The sequence below is a fragment of the Oncorhynchus mykiss genome, chromosome 12, assembly GCF_057628025.1.
Source record: "Oncorhynchus mykiss isolate SJ-2025 chromosome 12, ASM5762802v1, whole genome shotgun sequence".
Classification (NCBI taxonomy): domain Eukaryota; kingdom Metazoa; phylum Chordata; class Actinopteri; order Salmoniformes; family Salmonidae; genus Oncorhynchus; species Oncorhynchus mykiss.
In genome coordinates, this window is record NC_143033.1 from 84,227,090 (window position 1) to 84,246,000 (window position 18,911).

General features: G+C 40.0%; 1 protein-coding gene across 1 annotated transcript; it reads left to right on the forward strand.

Moving 5' to 3' along the window:
* Window positions 1-3,514: 3,514 nt before the first annotated feature.
* LOC110538587 (GRB2-related adapter protein 2) lies at window positions 3,515-18,700 on the forward strand. The gene is made up of 9 exons (XM_021625491.3): window positions 3,515-4,010; window positions 11,151-11,225; window positions 12,587-12,722; window positions 12,954-13,045; window positions 13,177-13,296; window positions 15,935-16,124; window positions 16,494-16,589; window positions 16,821-16,937; window positions 17,170-18,700. The coding sequence occupies exons 3-9, from the start codon at window positions 12,645-12,647 to the stop codon at window positions 17,344-17,346; spliced, it is 870 nt and encodes a 289-aa protein (XP_021481166.1). The 5' UTR covers window positions 3,515-4,010; window positions 11,151-11,225; window positions 12,587-12,644; the 3' UTR covers window positions 17,347-18,700.
* Window positions 18,701-18,911: the final 211 nt, after the last annotated feature.

The window sequence follows — 18,911 nt, forward strand, 5'->3', positions numbered from 1 at the left end:
GGAGGGATTTGAAAATGCGATGAACTGAGTAAAGGAGCACGGATGGAGCTAGCTATAGGACACATCTTTGTATCTGTGCCATTATAGCGTATGGGACAGCATGGGCAGCTCAATTGAGGCTATCTCCATTTTAAAGTAGTACATTGTCTTCTTCTTCTTCTTCCTTGGCTGATTCCTCCCAACTCATAGGAATTCCTACCCAGTTGACTACTTTAAAATGGTGGAAGCCCTCAATGGCAATGTCCATGTTAAAATGGGTTATATCCATGAGGAGTCATCTATCTTTCTGGATGGGCGCACCCATATGGAAAGTATCAAACACATCAACATATGTAAACCACATGTTTTACCTGTTCCATATATTCCATTCCAGCCAGTACAATGAGCCTGTCCTCCTATAGCTCATCCCACCAGCCTCATCTGCTGTACATGTACTGCATCAACTTAGATGATCTTCTTGGCATTCTTGCTCTATGCTTAGGGCCCCATCTAGTGGCTGAAATAATTTCATGACCAGAAAGTGTCTGACACTGGTGTCACACACACACACACAATCACACATGCACGTGCACGCGTGCACACACACACACACACACACACACACACACACACACAAACACTCACTACGCCGCTGGTTGGTCACAAACGGATGTGAGTGAGTGTGGAACCTGCAGGTGTAGATGAGGTTTGGCTGGTTTGCTGACATAGTTAGGCTGGGGATTCAGGACAAACAGTGTTGAGTCTATTGCAAAATCCCAATGAAATCTTCCTCCTTTTAAGAACCACTCATGTAAAGTATTCAGTGATGGAAAGAGTACCCAAATGTCATTCTTGAGTAAAAGTAAAGATACAAAACAAATACACTTAAGTAGTACATTCAAGTATTTTTACATAAGTACTTCACACCACTGAAAGTATGTGAGTGTGATGATGGAAGGTTCTTAGAGAGGCAGCTTTAATAGGAATTTTGCAATAGACTCAACACTGTTCGGTCTGAATCGTGGCCTTAATAGCTTTGAAATAGTAAAAGCAAGCTAAGCATTCATTTAAAGTATGCTGGTATTTTAAATTATTTTTTTGTTCCCTTTTTTGTTCCCTTTTTGTTCCCGTTTCATAAAATGAGTTTGGCATTTCCGTAGAATGCTGTAGATTTTTTTCAAGTAAGAATATGTATCATCAGTACAAACAAACATTTTGTTGAAGAAAATATTAAATTTCCCATATAATGGATATATTGCCCATCATAGAAGCTTTGGACGAACCTGCAGGATCCATAGTTTAATTATGTTCTTACTGCAGAGTGATAAAAAATGCATTATAAACTGGGTGGTTCGAGCCCTGAATGCTGATTGGCTGACAACCGTGGTATTTCACGGGTATGGCAAAACATGTATTTTTACTGCTCTAATTACATTGGTAACCAGTTTATAATAGCATTAAGGCACCTCTGGGATTTGTGGTATATGGCCAATATACCATAGCTAAGGGCTGTATCCAGGCACTCTGCATTGCGTCGTGCTTAAGAACAGCCCTTAGCAGTGGTATATTGGCCATATACAACACCCCCTCGGGCCTTATTGCTTAAATATAAACCAAAAGCTCTGTAAATAAATGGGAGAGTATTCCCTTCTCCATAAATCTACTGTAGGCCTACATGTTTTGTTCAGCTGGATGTTTTCATCAAATCCATTAATTGGAAGGACATTGATATGCACTAAATCCTTGATTATGTTGTTTATTTTTTATTAACTATTTGTGTTGTTGAGTATTGTTTCACATTTGATTATATTCTTAACATTAGCAAAAGTGAATAGAAATATGTCCGATTACAACAGGACATTTATGCCCTGCCTGCCTAGCAATAAATTATGCTGACACACCTCTTTCTCTCTATCACTTCATTATGTTGTGTTGACATTGTACTAGGTGCTGTCGTAAGCACTGTAACATTGCAAATTGTAAATTGTTAACTACAGTTAAATGGAAGGCTGTCACTATAGATTTTCACACTTCCAGTGCAATACACCGTTGTCACTATAGAAAGAGGTTGTGCAGTTTATCATAAACTTACAGTTCAAGCCAGATGTTTGAAAGAGAAAGATCATCTATACTACTTAGTCCAAAACTTTCCCCCTGTTGCTGCTCTGGCTCTGAGGGTTGAATCGTGCTAAGCTGAGGGCCTGCAGGTGCAGCTATAGACTGAACCCTGGGGGCTTACACATTACTTCCCCATGTCAACTGAATGTCATGTTTACTCTGCTGTCCATTCACATTCCGTCCTCTGCTGCTGTCACAGTTGAACAATATTATGTGGAATTTCATTGCCAACTATGCTGACTTAATCTGGTGATCTTTATTACAACTTTACTACAACTGGTGTGAAGAAAATAAAAGAGGAGTTTGAATAGTCATTTCTACTCTGTGAAAAATAACTTGTCATTTACATCTAGAACATCAAGTGGACCAAGTTTTAGAGTCAGCAAGAAATAATATTGAACTAGAAAAAATTGAGAGCGAAACCACGCTGTAATCTCTACGGGTTTGACTTCCTGTCACAGACTGCAGCTTTAGTTAGCAACATGTGAAGGCTTGCACAAGAGACTGCTAAGTGGAGGACAGAAAGCATGTGTTTTATACCATTCCATTATTCCGTTCCAGCCATTATTAAGAGCCCATCCTCCCCAATTAAGGTACCACCTGCCACCTTCGGCAGAGCTACACTATCTATCCCTCAGCCTCTTTGCATGGAGTAAACTCCCTGCTTGCTCTCTATAATGATGGTCAGCAGCATGTGTTATGAATGTATAGCCCAAAAAAATACACCAAACATGCATTTTTCTAAAGAGAAATATGAGGACTGTAGATAACTTTATATAACCAAATTCCAAAGCCATCTGTTTCCATTAACTGTATAATGCAGGCTGAATTATATAACTTATATTGGTTTGAAAGCCTACATTGATATGTTTTGATATGTGTTGATATAGACAGGAATTAGCCTATATGATCTGTCATAGAAAGACAGTAGGTTACTGAAATAGAGCTCGATAACTTCAGTTTAGTTTGTTTGAGGAGTGTCAATGTTTTATCGTGGGAAGCCCATTTCCAATGAGATCTTCATGCATGCCATCTGAAAGAATGTGAAACATTTGGACATGTTCAAGATGATGCCAAGGAGCATTAATTTGCCTATCCGAAAGACACATGGAAGATCACAGGAATAAAGTCTATACTGTGTGTGTGTTTGCTTGTGTAAATCATAATGTTTCATCTCATGCAATAAGCCTTTATTACATATTGTCACATTATTCATTTAAATGTATTTTTATTTTATTTAATCTTTATTTAACTAGGAAAATCAGTTAAGAACAAATTATCAGTTAAGAACTTATTTACAATGACGGCCTACCCCGGCCAAACCCGGACGACGCTGGGCCAATTGTGCGCCTCCCTATGGGACTTCCCAATCACGGCCGGATGTGATACAGCCTGGATTCGAACCAGGGACTGTAGTGATGCCTCTTGCACTGAGATGCAGTGCCTCAGAATGTTTGTGGTCAAGTACAAAAGTTCATTTTGAAAAGGGGCGGTATCTAACCAAGTGCATACGCCTTTATTATTTATTGTCACATTATGAAAATTATCTGTTCTATTCATCAGCATTTTTGAGGTAAAGTCCAAAAGTTCCTTTTGAAAAGAGGCGGTCACTAACCAAGTGCAAGTAACTGGTTCATCTCCGCGGTGGGACTTTCTTCTATTGTGCGTGTTGGAGAGGGAACTCGAAAGTCTCGGCTTTGTTATACTTCAATGAAAGGACGCGGAAGTAAACAGTCTTTAACGGATTTGTTTTATTTAACCTTTATGATTTTACGAATATGACGTTTTCCTTTTGATGCGAACTTGCGAAATTTTGACTGAAATTATGATCTAGTAGGCAAAGCCCTGTCTGACTGCGTAAATTTCCCGGCCTCTTGTGACTGTCAACGCGTGGCTCTTTACATGAGATAAAGGTAAATATAATTTTGCAATATACAGTTTACCCATTTGAAGAAAGCTAGATTATTCTTACATACGTGATGTAACCATAAATGCAAATGTAATATACCCACTGTTATATGGGTAGCCAAATCATATCACCAAAATGACCAAACCTCTTATAATGTCATGCTGGCTTGAAGACACTGCTCTAATCTTATGAACAGCTGTTACAGTCATACCCACTCCACTTTTTCTGTAATGTAATTAATTATAATAATTAGTCAGCTTCCTCTCATCTGAATTGTGAATCATTGCTCTTTAATGGTTAGAAAACTGTCTCTCTCTCAAGAGTGGTATCCCTATAATTTGTTTGAAATCTTTTATATTCTGAAATTGAAATAAGTGCCACATAGAGAACTTTAACTACCTGTTTGATACAATCAATAACTGTCCCCAGTAACCAACAGTTGTCCACAGACATTGGTGAAAAGGATATGCAATATAGTTCTGGAGCACATAAGTAGGCTATGAGACAACTTGTTACCATATTATGCAATGCTATTATAAACATATAACAACAAGGATATTATGTTTGACCTAACAGTTGAAATATTTTCATTATTGCTAAATTATTTGAAAACTAACTTTACAGATAGTTCCCCTGCCCATGCCATGGTGATGTGAAAGGTATTTTGAAATAGCTTTTTGTTTGAACGTTTTTTCCTCATATAGCTTCTCCTCTGGGATGTGGTAATGTATAAGTAGTAGGAGATAAGTTCAACAATAGTTGTATTTATGTGATGAGGAAGTATGTTCATAATGTGTTTTTTTTTTACATGAAACTCAGTTAAAATAGAAAGCCACTGAAGAGGACAGGTGCACTATTGAGCAAGCTTTATAAGTTCATGTTTTTTCGGGGTTGTTTTTTTTGCTAAAACAAGGTCCTCGATTCAATCATAGTAGGCTAGCCATGTCAGTCTAATTGACATAGTGTGAGCTACTATGGTGTGTCAAATAGATCACAAACAGTACAGTATCACTGGATCTTTCAATGCTTTACATGGTGGTAAATTGTTGTTTACTAAAATATATAGAACTTGTTGAATTTGGATTTCCCATAATTGAGAATGGATGGATATTTATAAATGGTAATGCAGTATTGTCTAGTGCTGTTCTCCTCAGTGCTGGGTAGTTGGATGTCATAGTTACTCTCAAAAACACATTCTGCACATTCCTCACTAATCTCTGATTGGTGAAGTGTAGAGAAATGTTTCGTGCCTTCACATAGTTAGGCTTTGCATAATGTAAATCCTTAATTATAAAACTTACCGTTTCTAACGTTTCCAACAAAGAAAATGATGCACGCTACTCCGTAATAGATCTTACCACTTCTACAATGTCCGTTATTTAATAAAGATATCTGTTTAAGACATCATAATCCTATTTATTTGACTAATGGTCAAATGTTTGGCCCCACAAGACTATATAACAACCGACTGGGCTGTTGAAGAGGAACAAAAGTGCTAAGAAAAAAACAGTTGGGAGCAGAAAAAATCCAGCTAAAATGAATGTGGGCAGTGAGAGTTGAAACCACTGGAAATATCCCCTTCACCCAGGTCACCGTACCAGGGGAGCTCTAGGGACGTTGGCACATTGCCAACATGCCCCTGGCCCACCTCACTGGTGACATGTTACTAGAGTAGATCCCCTCTGCTCTGCACTGTCTCTTCCCAGGGGACTCGGCTACTGTTTTGTTACTGTTTTACATGTTTGAGACTTCCACCCTCTAGAGCAGTGGTTCCCAAACGTTTTATAGTCCCGTACCCCTTCAAACATTCAACCTCCAGCTGTGTACCCCCTCTAGCACCAGGGTCAGCGCACTCTACAATGTTGTTTTTTGCCATCATCGTAAGCCTGCCACACACACACACACACACACTATACGATACATTTATCTAACATAAGAATGAGTGTGAGTTTTTGTCACAACCCAGCTTGTGGGAAGTGACAAAGAGCTCTTATAGGACCAGAGCACAAATAATAATATAATTTATCTCTTTATTTAACCATCTTACATATAAAACCTTATTTGTTAATCGAAAATTGTCAATAACTCACCACAGGTTAATGAGAAAGGTGTTCTTGAAAGGATGCACATAACTCTGCAATGGTGGGTTGCATTGGAGAGAGTTCAGTCTTAAATCCTTTCCCACACACAGTCTAGCGAGGGCTGAGAATCCACTCTCACATAGGTACGTGGTTTCAAAGGGCATCAGTGTCTTAACCGCGTGATTTGCCAAGGCAGGATACCCTGAGCACAGCCCAATCCAGAAATCTGGCAGTGGCTTCTGATTAAATAACATTTTCACAGAGCCACTTGTTGCAATTTCGATGAGGCACTCTTGTTCAGATATCGGTAAGTGGACTGGAGGCTGGGTATGAAAGGGATAACGAATCCAGTTGTTTGTGTCATCCAGTACCTGCATAATTACGCATCCAACTCACTCAGGTGCTTCGCTATATCACATTTGACATTGTCCGTAAGCTTGAGTTCATTTGCACTCAAAAAATCATACAATGATGGAAAGACCTGTGTTGTCCTTGTTAATGCAAACAGAGAAGAGCTCCAACTTCTTAATCATAGCCTCAATTTTGTCCTGCGCATTGAATATAGTTGCATAGTGTTCCTGTAATCCTAGATTCAGATCATTCAGGTGAGAAAAAACATCACCCAGATGGGCCAGTCATGTGAGAAACTCATCATCATGCAAGCGGTCAGACAAGTGAAAATTATTGTCAGTAAAGAAAACTTTAAGCTCGTCTCTCAATTTAAAAAACGTGTCAATACTTTGCCCCTTGATTACCAGCACACTTCTGTATATTGTAAAAGCGTTACATGGTCGCTGACCATATCATTGCATAGTGCAGCAAATACACAAGAGTTCAGGGGCCTTGCTTTAACAAAGTTAACCATTTTGACTGTAGTGCCCAAAATGTCTTTCAAGCTGTCAGGCATTCCCTTGGCAGCAAGAGCCTCTCAGTGGATGCTACAGTGTACCCAAGTGGCATCTGAAGCAACTGCTTGCATGTGCGTTACCACTCCACTATGTCTCCTTGTCAAGGCTTTTGCACCATAAGTACAGATACCAATATAAGCAGCAGCTACGTTTGGCTACATATGGACCGTTAGTGGAATTCCAGCGAGAGAGTAACAGTTAATGTGATTGGATGTTAATTATTTGTCTAGGCTACCTGTATTTGACATTGTGTTGTTATTTCACTGAACACTAGATGGTTTAATTGTATTTTTGGCAGTGAAACAAGGCTAATCAGGCAATAAAAAATCTTCACCCAAATGTATAGCCCCGTTGGAAAATATAAATGGACTGTTTGAAAATGTGAAGAAAAACAAATATTATTATTATTTAAAAAAAATGTGAATCACATTTTAATTTGGCGTACCCCCGACGGCATTGCGTGTACAAATACCTGTTCTAGAGCACTCAACTCTTACCCTGTGAGGTCCGTAGCCTGCTGGTTTTCTGTTCTACCTGATAATTAATTGCACACACCTGGTGGCCCAGGTCTAAATCCGTCCTTAATTAGAGGGGAACAATAAACAAATGCAGTGGAACTGGCTTTGATGTCCAGAGTTGAGTTTGAGGGCTCTAGAGTGACAACAACGAGGTTCTGTCTGTCTGTCTGTGTGTGTGTGTGTGTGTGTGTGTGTGTGTGTGTGTGTGTGTGTGTGTGTGTGTGTGTGTGTGTGTGTGTGTGTGTGTGTGTTCACGGCTGTCTAATAGCAGAATTGTCCTGACAGCAGAATGATTAAGTGGTTTGTGGGATGTATTTGACCAGTGTTTTTTGCAAAGATTTTATCAGTGGTTTATGCTCATTGGGGTAAGGGGTTTTGTGGTGGTCAGTGTAGTGTCTTATCTTACTATATCTCTCTCGTCAGTCTTACCTTATGTCGCGACATTGTATTAGTTAATGTGACGACTGTTGTTCATCGAATGATTAAATGTTTCTAATTGCGTGATTAACTGAATCAAGCAATTATTAACTCATTAACCTGGGGCACCATGGGAAAATAAGTTTTTATTGAGTTTCTATTTCCCAAATTAACGCAAAAAACATCAGAATATCGATTTTACAACAGCCTCTAATTAACCAGTTACCTCTACAATCTTGTTCTGAACGTTGTACAGTCCGTGAATCTGCACGGACTCGGATCTCACCAATGAGTTCGTACCACACCAATCTTAGTTTAATATTTATTTACAAAAATCTAAAATGATGATAAAAGATACACATAGACAAAACACATTATAGGCTATTGACTAGAACTTAGTATAACGGGCCAACACATGTTACCCAAAATGGGGATTTCAAAGAGAGAGAGGAAAAAGAAAGTACACGAGAGAAATATACATTTGGGTGAATTTGTCAGATATGCTATTCTAACCCTAGCCTTGCCCCAAACTGCCGCTCTTATGGGTCAGAATATAATGATGTAATTACGTGGGGTAGACCTCTGAGGATTCTCTGCGTGGACCATTCAGGGTTCCGTTCAGGCTGCTCGATGACGCACTTCTCCAGCGCACCTTTCTGGTCGTCCTCACGATGTCAGTATCCTTTTGGCTTAGGAGTCTGTTCCCTCAACCTTGCTCTGGAAGGGGTCTTCTGAGGACAGACAGCTCTGTAGCTCAGAGTTCACAGCATAGGAATGAAACCTTTTAGATACCACGATTCGCTGGGATTGGATGCTAAGGGGGTCCGGCTTGAATTCACCTGCTTAGACACAGCGACTCATCCGTAGCTTGGGTAGAAAAATATTTCTTTGTTTTCAAACTTGTGTTGCGTTCTGGGTTCGTTTACTTTTTAGACCTTGGCTGCAGCTTGGGTCACGTAGTCTTCTGTTAATTCTTTACTCACAGGTTTTATAACCTTGGGTCAGAAGTGGGTGTAATCGCCTTTAGGGCAATTCTCTGGGCATACCAAGTTAAGAGCAAGGTCTAGGTTTTTTTCAAATCCAATTTTAGACAACTAACTTAACATTTCATCTTTACCAAAACATTCCCTTTGATTTGGACATTTTCCACACAACGTACAATGTATAAACATCAAACATATACTAGGAAAGCTCTTCACGTTACAATGTTTTCATAATAACGTCATCTATTAACCTTTAATAACAAAACAAAAATTACATACATTTTCATATTCCATCTATCGTCATGACCACCTTTGTGGCTGACGGAAACCATTGTTCCAAAGTCCCTTTATTTCATGTTTAATGTTCTGAGGCTGGTTCTCCATAGTAACAGGACAAAGGAATTTGTCTGTGGCCTGAGATTTACCAGGGGTGTGAGGGGTCATAAAACCCCTACATCTTCAGACCCCTAGATCTCTCCTCCTCTGTTGGCGTTGAGAGATAATCTGTAGGGTTGTGGTCTCCTGTAACCTGACCTGATCAGGACAGTCATGACACTTACTATATCTCTCTCGTCAGTGTAGTGTCTTACCTTACTATATCTCTCTTGTCAGTGTAGTGTCTTACCTTCCTATATCTCTCTTGTCAGTGTAGTGTCTTACCTTACTATATCTCTCTCGTCAGTGTAGTGTCTTACCTTACTATATCTCTCTCGTCAGTGTAGTGTCTTACCTTACTATATCTCTCTCGTCAGTGTAGTGTCTTACCTTACTATATCTCTCTCGTCAGTGCAGTTGACAGTATTTTGAGATTTGTTGGATGTATGCAGTTTATGTACATGCTTTTTCAGCAAGCTGCTGGGATATGTTTTATCTAAAATCAAAAGTAAGAGTTATATTGATAATGTTTATGAGGGCTAATCTGCAATGGAATCAGGAGGTTCACTTCATTAGTTAAACATTAGAGCCATTCGGTGAGGCAAATTATTTAAAACTGAAGTGCTTGTTTGGCTGCATGCATGTTTTACTGTGTTTACGGTACATGGTTTTATGGAGCGAAGGAGTTAAATAACACAGATTGAGTGCACTTCTGTGTACACACATGGTTCAACTGAAGTGGGAATAATTTAGATTAAACAATTTGTTGAATTTATGTCAATGGAATGTGTGGTGATATCCCTTGACCTTCTCCTTGCTCATCCACACCCCCAAGAAAAAATACTATTGTTATCATATGTGGGCTACCGAGTGGCTCAGCAGTCTGAAGCACTGCATCTCAGTGCAAGAGGTGTCACTATAGTACCTGGTTCGAATCCAGGCTGTATCACATCTGGCAGTGATTGGGAGTCCCATAGGGCGGCGCACAATTGTCCCAGCGTCATCCGGATTTGGCCAGAGTAGGCCGTCATTGTAAATAGTAATTTGTTCTTAACTGACTTGCCTAGTTAAATAAAGGTTACATTTAAATAAAACAATTCTATTAAACTGATATGTGAGCTATTACTATCAATAAGTGAATATGTTGTGTTGACTTTAGAGAGGGAGACAGAGGAGAGTTTCCTCTTCTGGTTTAATGAATAGTTCCTGTCTGGTAAAAAAAAGGGAGAGAAAGAGATACATCTGGGTTTGACAGAAACACACAGAGTTAAAACAACTTTCTACATGTAATTGAATTTCATCTTCAGTTGTTCTCATCTTGTTTATGAGGCCTTCCATCCGGCTTAGTAGAGCTCTGTGAATGATTCTCATTATCATCTATCTACCCTCACTCATATCCGCTCTGAATAAGACAGAGAGGGGGAACAGAAGGGGTCTTTTACTGCAGAGTAGGAGTTTTAATCAGGGTATAGGATTGGAGCCGTGGTGAGCAATAGAAGCTGATACTACAGCGCTGGTATTGGCTCCCTCCGGTGTCTGATGGCTGAATAGGTAGAGAGGTAGGGATAGATTTATGAAATTGTATGTAATCTTGTGTGTATCTATGGTTCTGGGGATGGATAATGTATGTGATTTTGGAGCATACACTGCAGACCCCCCTTCAACCACACACACGTGGGAGAGCAGCAAATTGAACATCAAAGATAATTACCATCATGAGATTTCAATCTCTAAAAATTACACCGTTTTTTTTTTTTACTTAATTGAAAGGGGAAATGGACAGCTCCTGATGTTGTTTGTCCTCCTCTGACTCGCTCTTCTGCCTGTTCCTCCATGCTCATGTCTGTTTATGTATCCCGTAGGTAAACATTACCACATGGTGAATGCTACGAACTACCGAAACAAGAATTGTTCTCTCCTCAGCTTCGTGACAGAAGGTAAGGGGAAGTGTCTGGCTCAGACAACTTTTCTCTGTTTTGCTTCCATTTTAAATGATTTTCCAGTTTCCCCATTTCTTTATTTCTCATTTTCCATATCTAAACTTCATAGCTAGGAATGGGATATATTTATCTAAAGTTATACTTAGGGTTGTGTTCAGAAGGATACAACTGAACCAAAGGATTTTGAAACTAAATCTGTGTTCTTATTGCACAACTCCTCTCATGTCATCTCCTCCATTTAAAATTTTTTTTTTGCGTTTTATCCCACTGAATGTATTTCCCCATGCACTGGTTGTTACAGCCTCAGGTGCAATATTCACAGATTACAGAATGTACAGCATAGTCTAGTCTAGGCTGGTAACAATTGTATTTTGCAAACCACCACTGCACCACCTTAGCAGAATTACCCCTCCAGAGTTAAGTTACTGGCAATATCGACCTAAAATTCAAGTATACCTGCTGTAAGCTGTTTAAACAGTGCAGTTATTTGTAGGCCTATGTTCCTTAAAGGAGCATATAGGAGCTAAGGACTTAAATGTCTAATGCAGCCATTTTCATCTCAATATCAAATCATTTCTGATTAACAATTAAGTACCTTACTGGGATTTTTTTCAATTAAAATGGTCAAAAAGAAACAAAAATAGCTTCTTAGCTAGAAGTAGGCTAGGACTCTCTGGGAGTAGTCTGAGTGAGGAGGAGAAAACTGAAAACTGTAGCTGTTATTGGCAAAGAGGTAGAGGGCTGCCGGTCTGACAGAGATCATTGAGGCGCGGTTATAATTGTTCATGCTGCAGGTGGAAGCTGGCGATCAGACAGACAATTTTGGGGATGAGAATATGTTTTTGAAAATGCTACAGACAGCTGTATTGGTCTTTCATACAGGACTAGTAAAACATTGTTTTTTGCATTTTTAAATAATTATTGTTTTTAGGGGGTGCTGCAGCACTCTCAGCACCCATACTTCCTGTGGCTATGATCAGGTGTGTGTGTAGTCTCAATTAAAATAGTAAGCTATAGACTATGCATGGGCGATGAAGCAGGGGGCAGTTATCTATCTAAAAGGAATGAAGAAATCAGTCCCGCACAAAGTTTGGAACTCTCTTTCATATTGATCTATTAACTAATTTACTGCCAAAACTCCATCCCACCAAAACAGGATGATATTTCAGGCGGTCTTCACAAACAGCCCATACACTAAAATGGCATTATCATCATTTTCACAAATACACAGTATTATTCCAACCTCAGTGTCGAAATATATCTAAAACATAGGAAATAACATGTTTGACTGCACTGTATAGTTGGCTTACTTTGAAACTACCAACCCACAACTCTCCCTGACTCATCTCATTCCATAGACCGACTGCAGACCTTCTGCATCCCTATTCCAACTCTTTGACCCTTCCACCGCTCGCCATGGAAGCCAGAGGAAAGTACGAGTTTAATGCTACGGCTGAGGATGAGCTGAGCTTCCGAAAGGGAGACATCCTGAAAGTGAGTATGACCTGAGAATGGGAGGAGACACATTACAATTCAGAACAGCGTGCCATAGTAAGACTAAAGAATGGGAGTAGTACAACTGAGTGTGGGACTTGGCTTTAAAGACACATTCCACTAATCTAATTCCTAAATTCTGCACACAAAGTTCTACTGTTGTATTCTGCTGTAATATTAAACCGAAACAGTGAGATCTGTTGTTTTTGTATATCTTTGTTCCCTAATCAGATTCTAGGTAGTCAAGATGAGTGGTTTAAGGCAGAGCTGCATGGACAGGAAGGCTTTGTGCCCCAAAACTACATTGAGAGACAAATCCCAAGGTGAAATAAAGTTAAGGTTTAGTCATTCTCATCCATAAAATGTATTTGAACACACACATGCAACATGAGTTTGTATGCTTAAAGTAAGTACAGTTTAGCCACATCTGTATACTGTATCTCTCTCTGTCCAGCTGGTTCAAGGAGACGGCAAGCCGCAGCTCTGCTGAGGAGCTCCTGATGTCTAGGGAGGTGGGGGGATTCTTGATCCGTGGCAGTCAGAGCTCCCCTGGAGAATTCTCCATCTCTGTCAGGTGGGTGGGTGTAGTTTCAGGCCAGGATATTACAGGGAGCTAACTCACTGATTACAAAACTACATTTCTTATGAAATGTCTATGAGCCAGGGGAAGAATTCAGTTTCTGTAGGCTATACTTGATATTATTGGTACAGCTTTTCCTTGCAATATCTAACATAAGCCAGCAGGGGACAATGAAAGTACTGCACCAGAGAAACAGTTGACTTTGGATTTATGGAATAGGACAGGACACAACTAAATTGTTTGAATCATAACTCATCACATCCTATCATTGTTTATTTAAACTTTATTTAACCAGGATAAGCCCATTGAGACCCAGAGTCTCTTTTTCAAGGGAGACCTGGCCAAGAAGGCAGCAACATTCAATACATTACATAATTAAAACATACAACAATAAAACAACATGATCCAGCCTAAAAAAGTCTCCCATCAATATTTTAAATTCATTCAGTGGCACTAACATATCTAGATGAAACATGGATTGTAGACTATTCCATGCCTCTGGTGCACAAAATGAGAAGGCAGTCTTGCCAAATACTGTGAATGTCCTGGGGACTTTAAGTAGCAACCACCTAGTAGACCGGGTATGGTAACTGCTGGTGGTGAAGGAGACCAGACTACAGAGGTAAAGAGGGAGTTTACCCAAAAGGGCTTTGTAGATGAATACATACGAATGTATCTTTCTGCGCATGTAAAGTGAGGTCCAACCTACCAATGGTGGGTGAGTGACTTGGCATTTGTAAAAAAGCGCAAGGATGCATGATAAACAGAGTCCAGTCTCTGTAAGACGGAGGAGGCTGCATGCATATACAACAAGTCACCATAATCAATGACAGAGAGAAAAGTAGCTTGAACAAGCTTCTTTCTAGCCATAAGCGGGAAGCAAGCCTTATTTCAATTTAAGCTTTGTCACAAGATTATCCTCATGAACTTTAAAGGACAACTTGTCATCCAATCAAATACCTAGGTGTTTGTAGGATGACACTTTTTCAATGGATAAGCCACCAGATGTGACAATGCTAACGTTCTCTGGCAGAGTTTTAGCTCCGGTAAAGGTGATGAATTTAGTTTTTTGTACATTCAAGACCAGTTTGAGACCATAAAGGGAGGCCTGCAGTGACTGAAAAGCAGTCTGGAGCTCTTCAACAGCCTGAACCAGAGAAGGAGCACATGAATATACAACTGTATTATCTGCATATAGATAGATGTAACTTTGCTGGTTGCATCCCATTTCCAAAATCGTTAATAAAAATTGAGAACAACACAGGAGCTAAAATGGAAGGCACACCTCTATTAATCTCTAGAAAGCTAGACTTGTGATTGTCAGTATATACACATTGTGTTCTGTCAGAAAGATAGTTCCTAAACCAATTTACTGCCCCTTCACTGAGACCAATGTTTCTGAGTCTAGCTAGCAACAATTAATGGTCAACTGAATCAAAGGCCTTTGCTAAATCCACAAAGAGAGCAGCACAATATTGCTTTTTATCAAGTGCATTAATGATGTTATTTGCCACTGCCATAGTTGCAGTTGTGGTGCTGTGCCCCAATCTAAAGCCAGACTGAACCCTGCTCAGTATGTTCTTTTCAATTAAGATGTTTTTTAACTGTGAGTTCACTAGGGATTCATAGACTTTGGCCAGGATAGTGAGTTTAGAGATAGAACCATAGTTTTTAGCATCTGAGAGATCTCCACCCTTTAGCAGCGGGAGGACATAAGCTGATTTCCAAATGCCGGGTATGGAATTGGTCAAGAGACTCAAGTTGAAAATGTGAGCCACAGGTTCAGTAATAATACCAGCTGCTTTCTTTAAGAGGTAGGGGTCCAGGTTGTCTGGACCTGCATACTTTTGCCTGTAGTGCTTTATAGACCTCAGTATAAGAAACAGGCTCAAAGATCAAATGGTTCACATGAGGGCCTATATCATAGTTGACTGTAACAGAGCTTACATTAGAGGCCTGGGCCCACCATTATCAAAAACTGAACCAGCAGATATGAAGTGCTTGTTAAAAACCCCTACAACATCGGCTTTGTCCTTCACTTCATTAGAATCCATCATTAAATGGTCAGGAAGGCCAGAGGATGCATTAGAACCTGACACTGATCTGATTAGCTTCCAGAACTTGGTAGGGTTGTTTAGGTTCATCTAATCGACTGCATCTAAATAGTAATCTGATTTGGACTTCCTGATCAATACTGTGTATTTGTTTCTTAGCGCTCTGAAGGAGGCCCAGTCAACAGGAGCATTTGTATGTCTAGCTTGAAACCAAGAGATATTTCTCTTTCTAATTAATTCTGCCAAGTTATCTGAAACCCAGGGATTGTCCCTTCCAATGATTCTGAATTTCTTCACAGGGGCATGCTTATCACAAATCGACACAAATGACATATACAAATAGTCCCAGGCAGTGTCAACCAGGGTTGGGGTAAATTCCATTTCAATTCCAATTAATTCAGACACTAAACCAAATTCAAATTCCAAATCTTCCTCATTGAAAATCATTTAAATTGAAATGTCAGTGTACTTCCTGAATTGACTGGAATTGACCCTAAACCTGCATTGTACTGTATGACTAAGAGGCCAGATGTTGTGTTGTGACATGCTTCACTGATATATAAAACCTTTCCCCTCAGACATGAGTTTGACGTGCAGCATTTCAAAGTGATGAAGGACAGCAAAGGCCACTACTTCCTGTGGTCAGAGAAATTCACTTCCCTCAACAAGCTGGTGGACTTCTACAAGAACACCTCCATCTCCAAGCAACGGGACATCTACCTTAGAGACGGTAGCCGGGATGACCAGAGCCCATCCGCACCCCAACCGGTATTTCAGCCATATATTATCTCAGTTCAATCAACTCTTTAGTGAAGCCTTCCTTCCCTTTCTTGACTTCCCACTCTTCTGTATCTTCTGTATTCTCAAGCACACATACAGGAACTGAAATCAGTGAGCTATTGCACCAGAATGGTCAATTAACCAATGTACTGCATGGTGATGTCACCATGGAAAATCAAACCTCTACACAGAAGGTCCTGTGTAGATTGTACTTTCAACCAGCAACTATCAGGAAATAACACTGATCAAACGTTTTTGTTAGTTTCATCAGCTGTTGTACAATAGGATATAAAAACGACATTTTGACTGCACTGGGCCTTTATTAACCCTTTCCTGTCCACATCCTTCTGTTGTCAGTTGAAGAGGGGGAGTCTACCTGAGGAGAGGAGCTATGGGGCCCCTACTGCAGCCACGTCACACCGCAGGGCCTCAGACCTTCCTCACAGTCAGCAGGTAAACACCACTCACCCCAAAGTACAAACCTACACTACCTACAATGCAGTCTTTTGAATCATGTCGGTTTTTCAGAAGCTGCTATGTACCATGGTCATGTAAAACCATGTCATTGCTTTTATTTGATTTCATCGGGTTTGTAATGTTTTACTGTGATTCTGAGACATGCTGTAGGTTGATTTAAAGGTTAGAGTCTGACTTGAGTTCAACCTCTCTCCTCTCTTCCCCCAGAGTAAGAGACCTGGGATGGAGGTGAGGGCTCACACCATAGGCACCCCTGGTAGAAACACCCCCCTAACCTCTCTCCCAGCCCCCCAAAGGACATCTGAAACCATGCCTCATCCACAGGTACATTAAGCCTACTGTAGTCAGTAAATGGGGGCTCATCCTTGATGTCCTCTGAAATTACTGGTTCTTATGGCCAGCTATTACCTAACACAGGTGTGTGTGTGTGTGTGTGTGTGTGTGTGTGTGTGTGTGTGTGTGTGTGTGTGTGTGTGTGTGTGTGTGTGTGTGTGTGTGTGTGTGCGTGTGTGTGTGTGTGTGTGTGTGTGTGTGTGTGTGTGTGTGTGTGTACCAGAGGGCAGTCATACAGGTGAAAGCAGTGTACAACTTCACAGCGGAGGAAGGGGACGAGCTTGGCTTCCGTGCAGGTGATGTCATTGACATTTTGGATCACTCTGATCCATCGTGGTGGAAAGGAAGATTGCGGGATAAAAGTGGTCTGTTCCCTGCCAACTATACCACACCATTATGAGGAAAGCTTAGAGATAGAAAAGTCGCTCTTTGGGCTTCTCCAATCATATGGACTGTGATGATAAGAGTCAGGCAACACACAGAAACTTCAGCAGCCCAAACTGTAGGACTAAAAAGAAATTGGTTCACATATGATTTCTGATAACATATGCTCACACATTTATTTTTATTTTAAAGCTGGTGCTCAGCATGAAACAATTGACATACCTAAATGACATTGATTTATAAGCAGAGGCGGACTTACCATTAGGCAGAAGAGGCAATTGCCTCAGGCCTCACATCATCAAGGTGCCTTATGAGCTGGGCATAATAATAAAATACTAGCAATCTTCTTCTTTTCCCCAATAATGTCTCCGCATGAGACCTCACAACTGGTTTATAATAATGGACTATTCCACCTTGACAGAGTTCCTGTGCATTGTTTCACGCGATATGATTGCAAATTTGACTTTCATTGTAATTAAGCTGTATCAATGAGATGCTTTCACAGCGGGGCAGAGAAATGTGCAATTAACGCAACCAGTGAAAATAAAAGGAAAGAAAGAAGATTTAACAGAAAAATGTTGTAAGTTAATCCATTTCTTCTACAAGTGCTGCTTGTAATACTGACATTGTCATCGAGTCAGAAGACATGTATGTGTAGACAATGTATCTGATGCAATCTGGCCAAACAGAGCATGGCATGTCATACGCTTTTTGGCCAGACAGAATCAGATACATTGGAACCATATAGAAAGACAGGGGCGTTGTTTGGCTCACTAGGATAATCGGATCATCTCCAATGAGATAGTTTGTCACTTGCAAATTGAAGGAAATTGTTTGGATGCTACTTTAAGAAGTGATTGTTTGACAATCAGATGGAAACATCATGACTTGTGTTCATTTTAATCACAGCCCCCGCCCCCACAGGAGGCCTTTTGCCTTTTGGTAGGCCGTTATTGTAAATAAGAATTTGTTAAGTGACTTGCCTAGTTAAATAAAGGTTACAGGTTAAACAAAAATGGCACATTAAAAGGTAATTTATTTTTACAGTTAAATGATGTCTTTACTATAAAACCCATAACAAAATGTTGTCCACCCAAATCATTAAGTCCGCCCCTGTTTGTAAGGGAACTTCCACAACCCAACTACAGTGTCATATCCATTGGAGGTTGAAAACTGGGAGCTATGCTGCCACACATTTACTGTATGGAATTACACTTTTTGTACTGCTACCTTTTTGTATTGTTTGTAGTGCTTGCTTTTAATTGTAAGGTCGCCATAGCAAATTATGTCTTGTTAGTGAACTACCAAATTTACAATGTCAGTTTGGGTATGCTTGTGTCTGTCTAAATTAAAACAATGATGTATATAAACCCTGGCTTGCTGATGCTATGTATTGGCCAATGAGATGTTTGAAACCACCGGTCGGCCATATTGTCACTCCTCAGAAGCAGTCTTCCATGGGAATTCTTCAGTATTTAATTTAAATGTTTTTAAGACAAAATTACATGTATTTAAGTATTTTTTTGTTGTAGTTGGGACAGTATTTTCAAAAAAATACTCTATTGATCTGACACTGAGAAC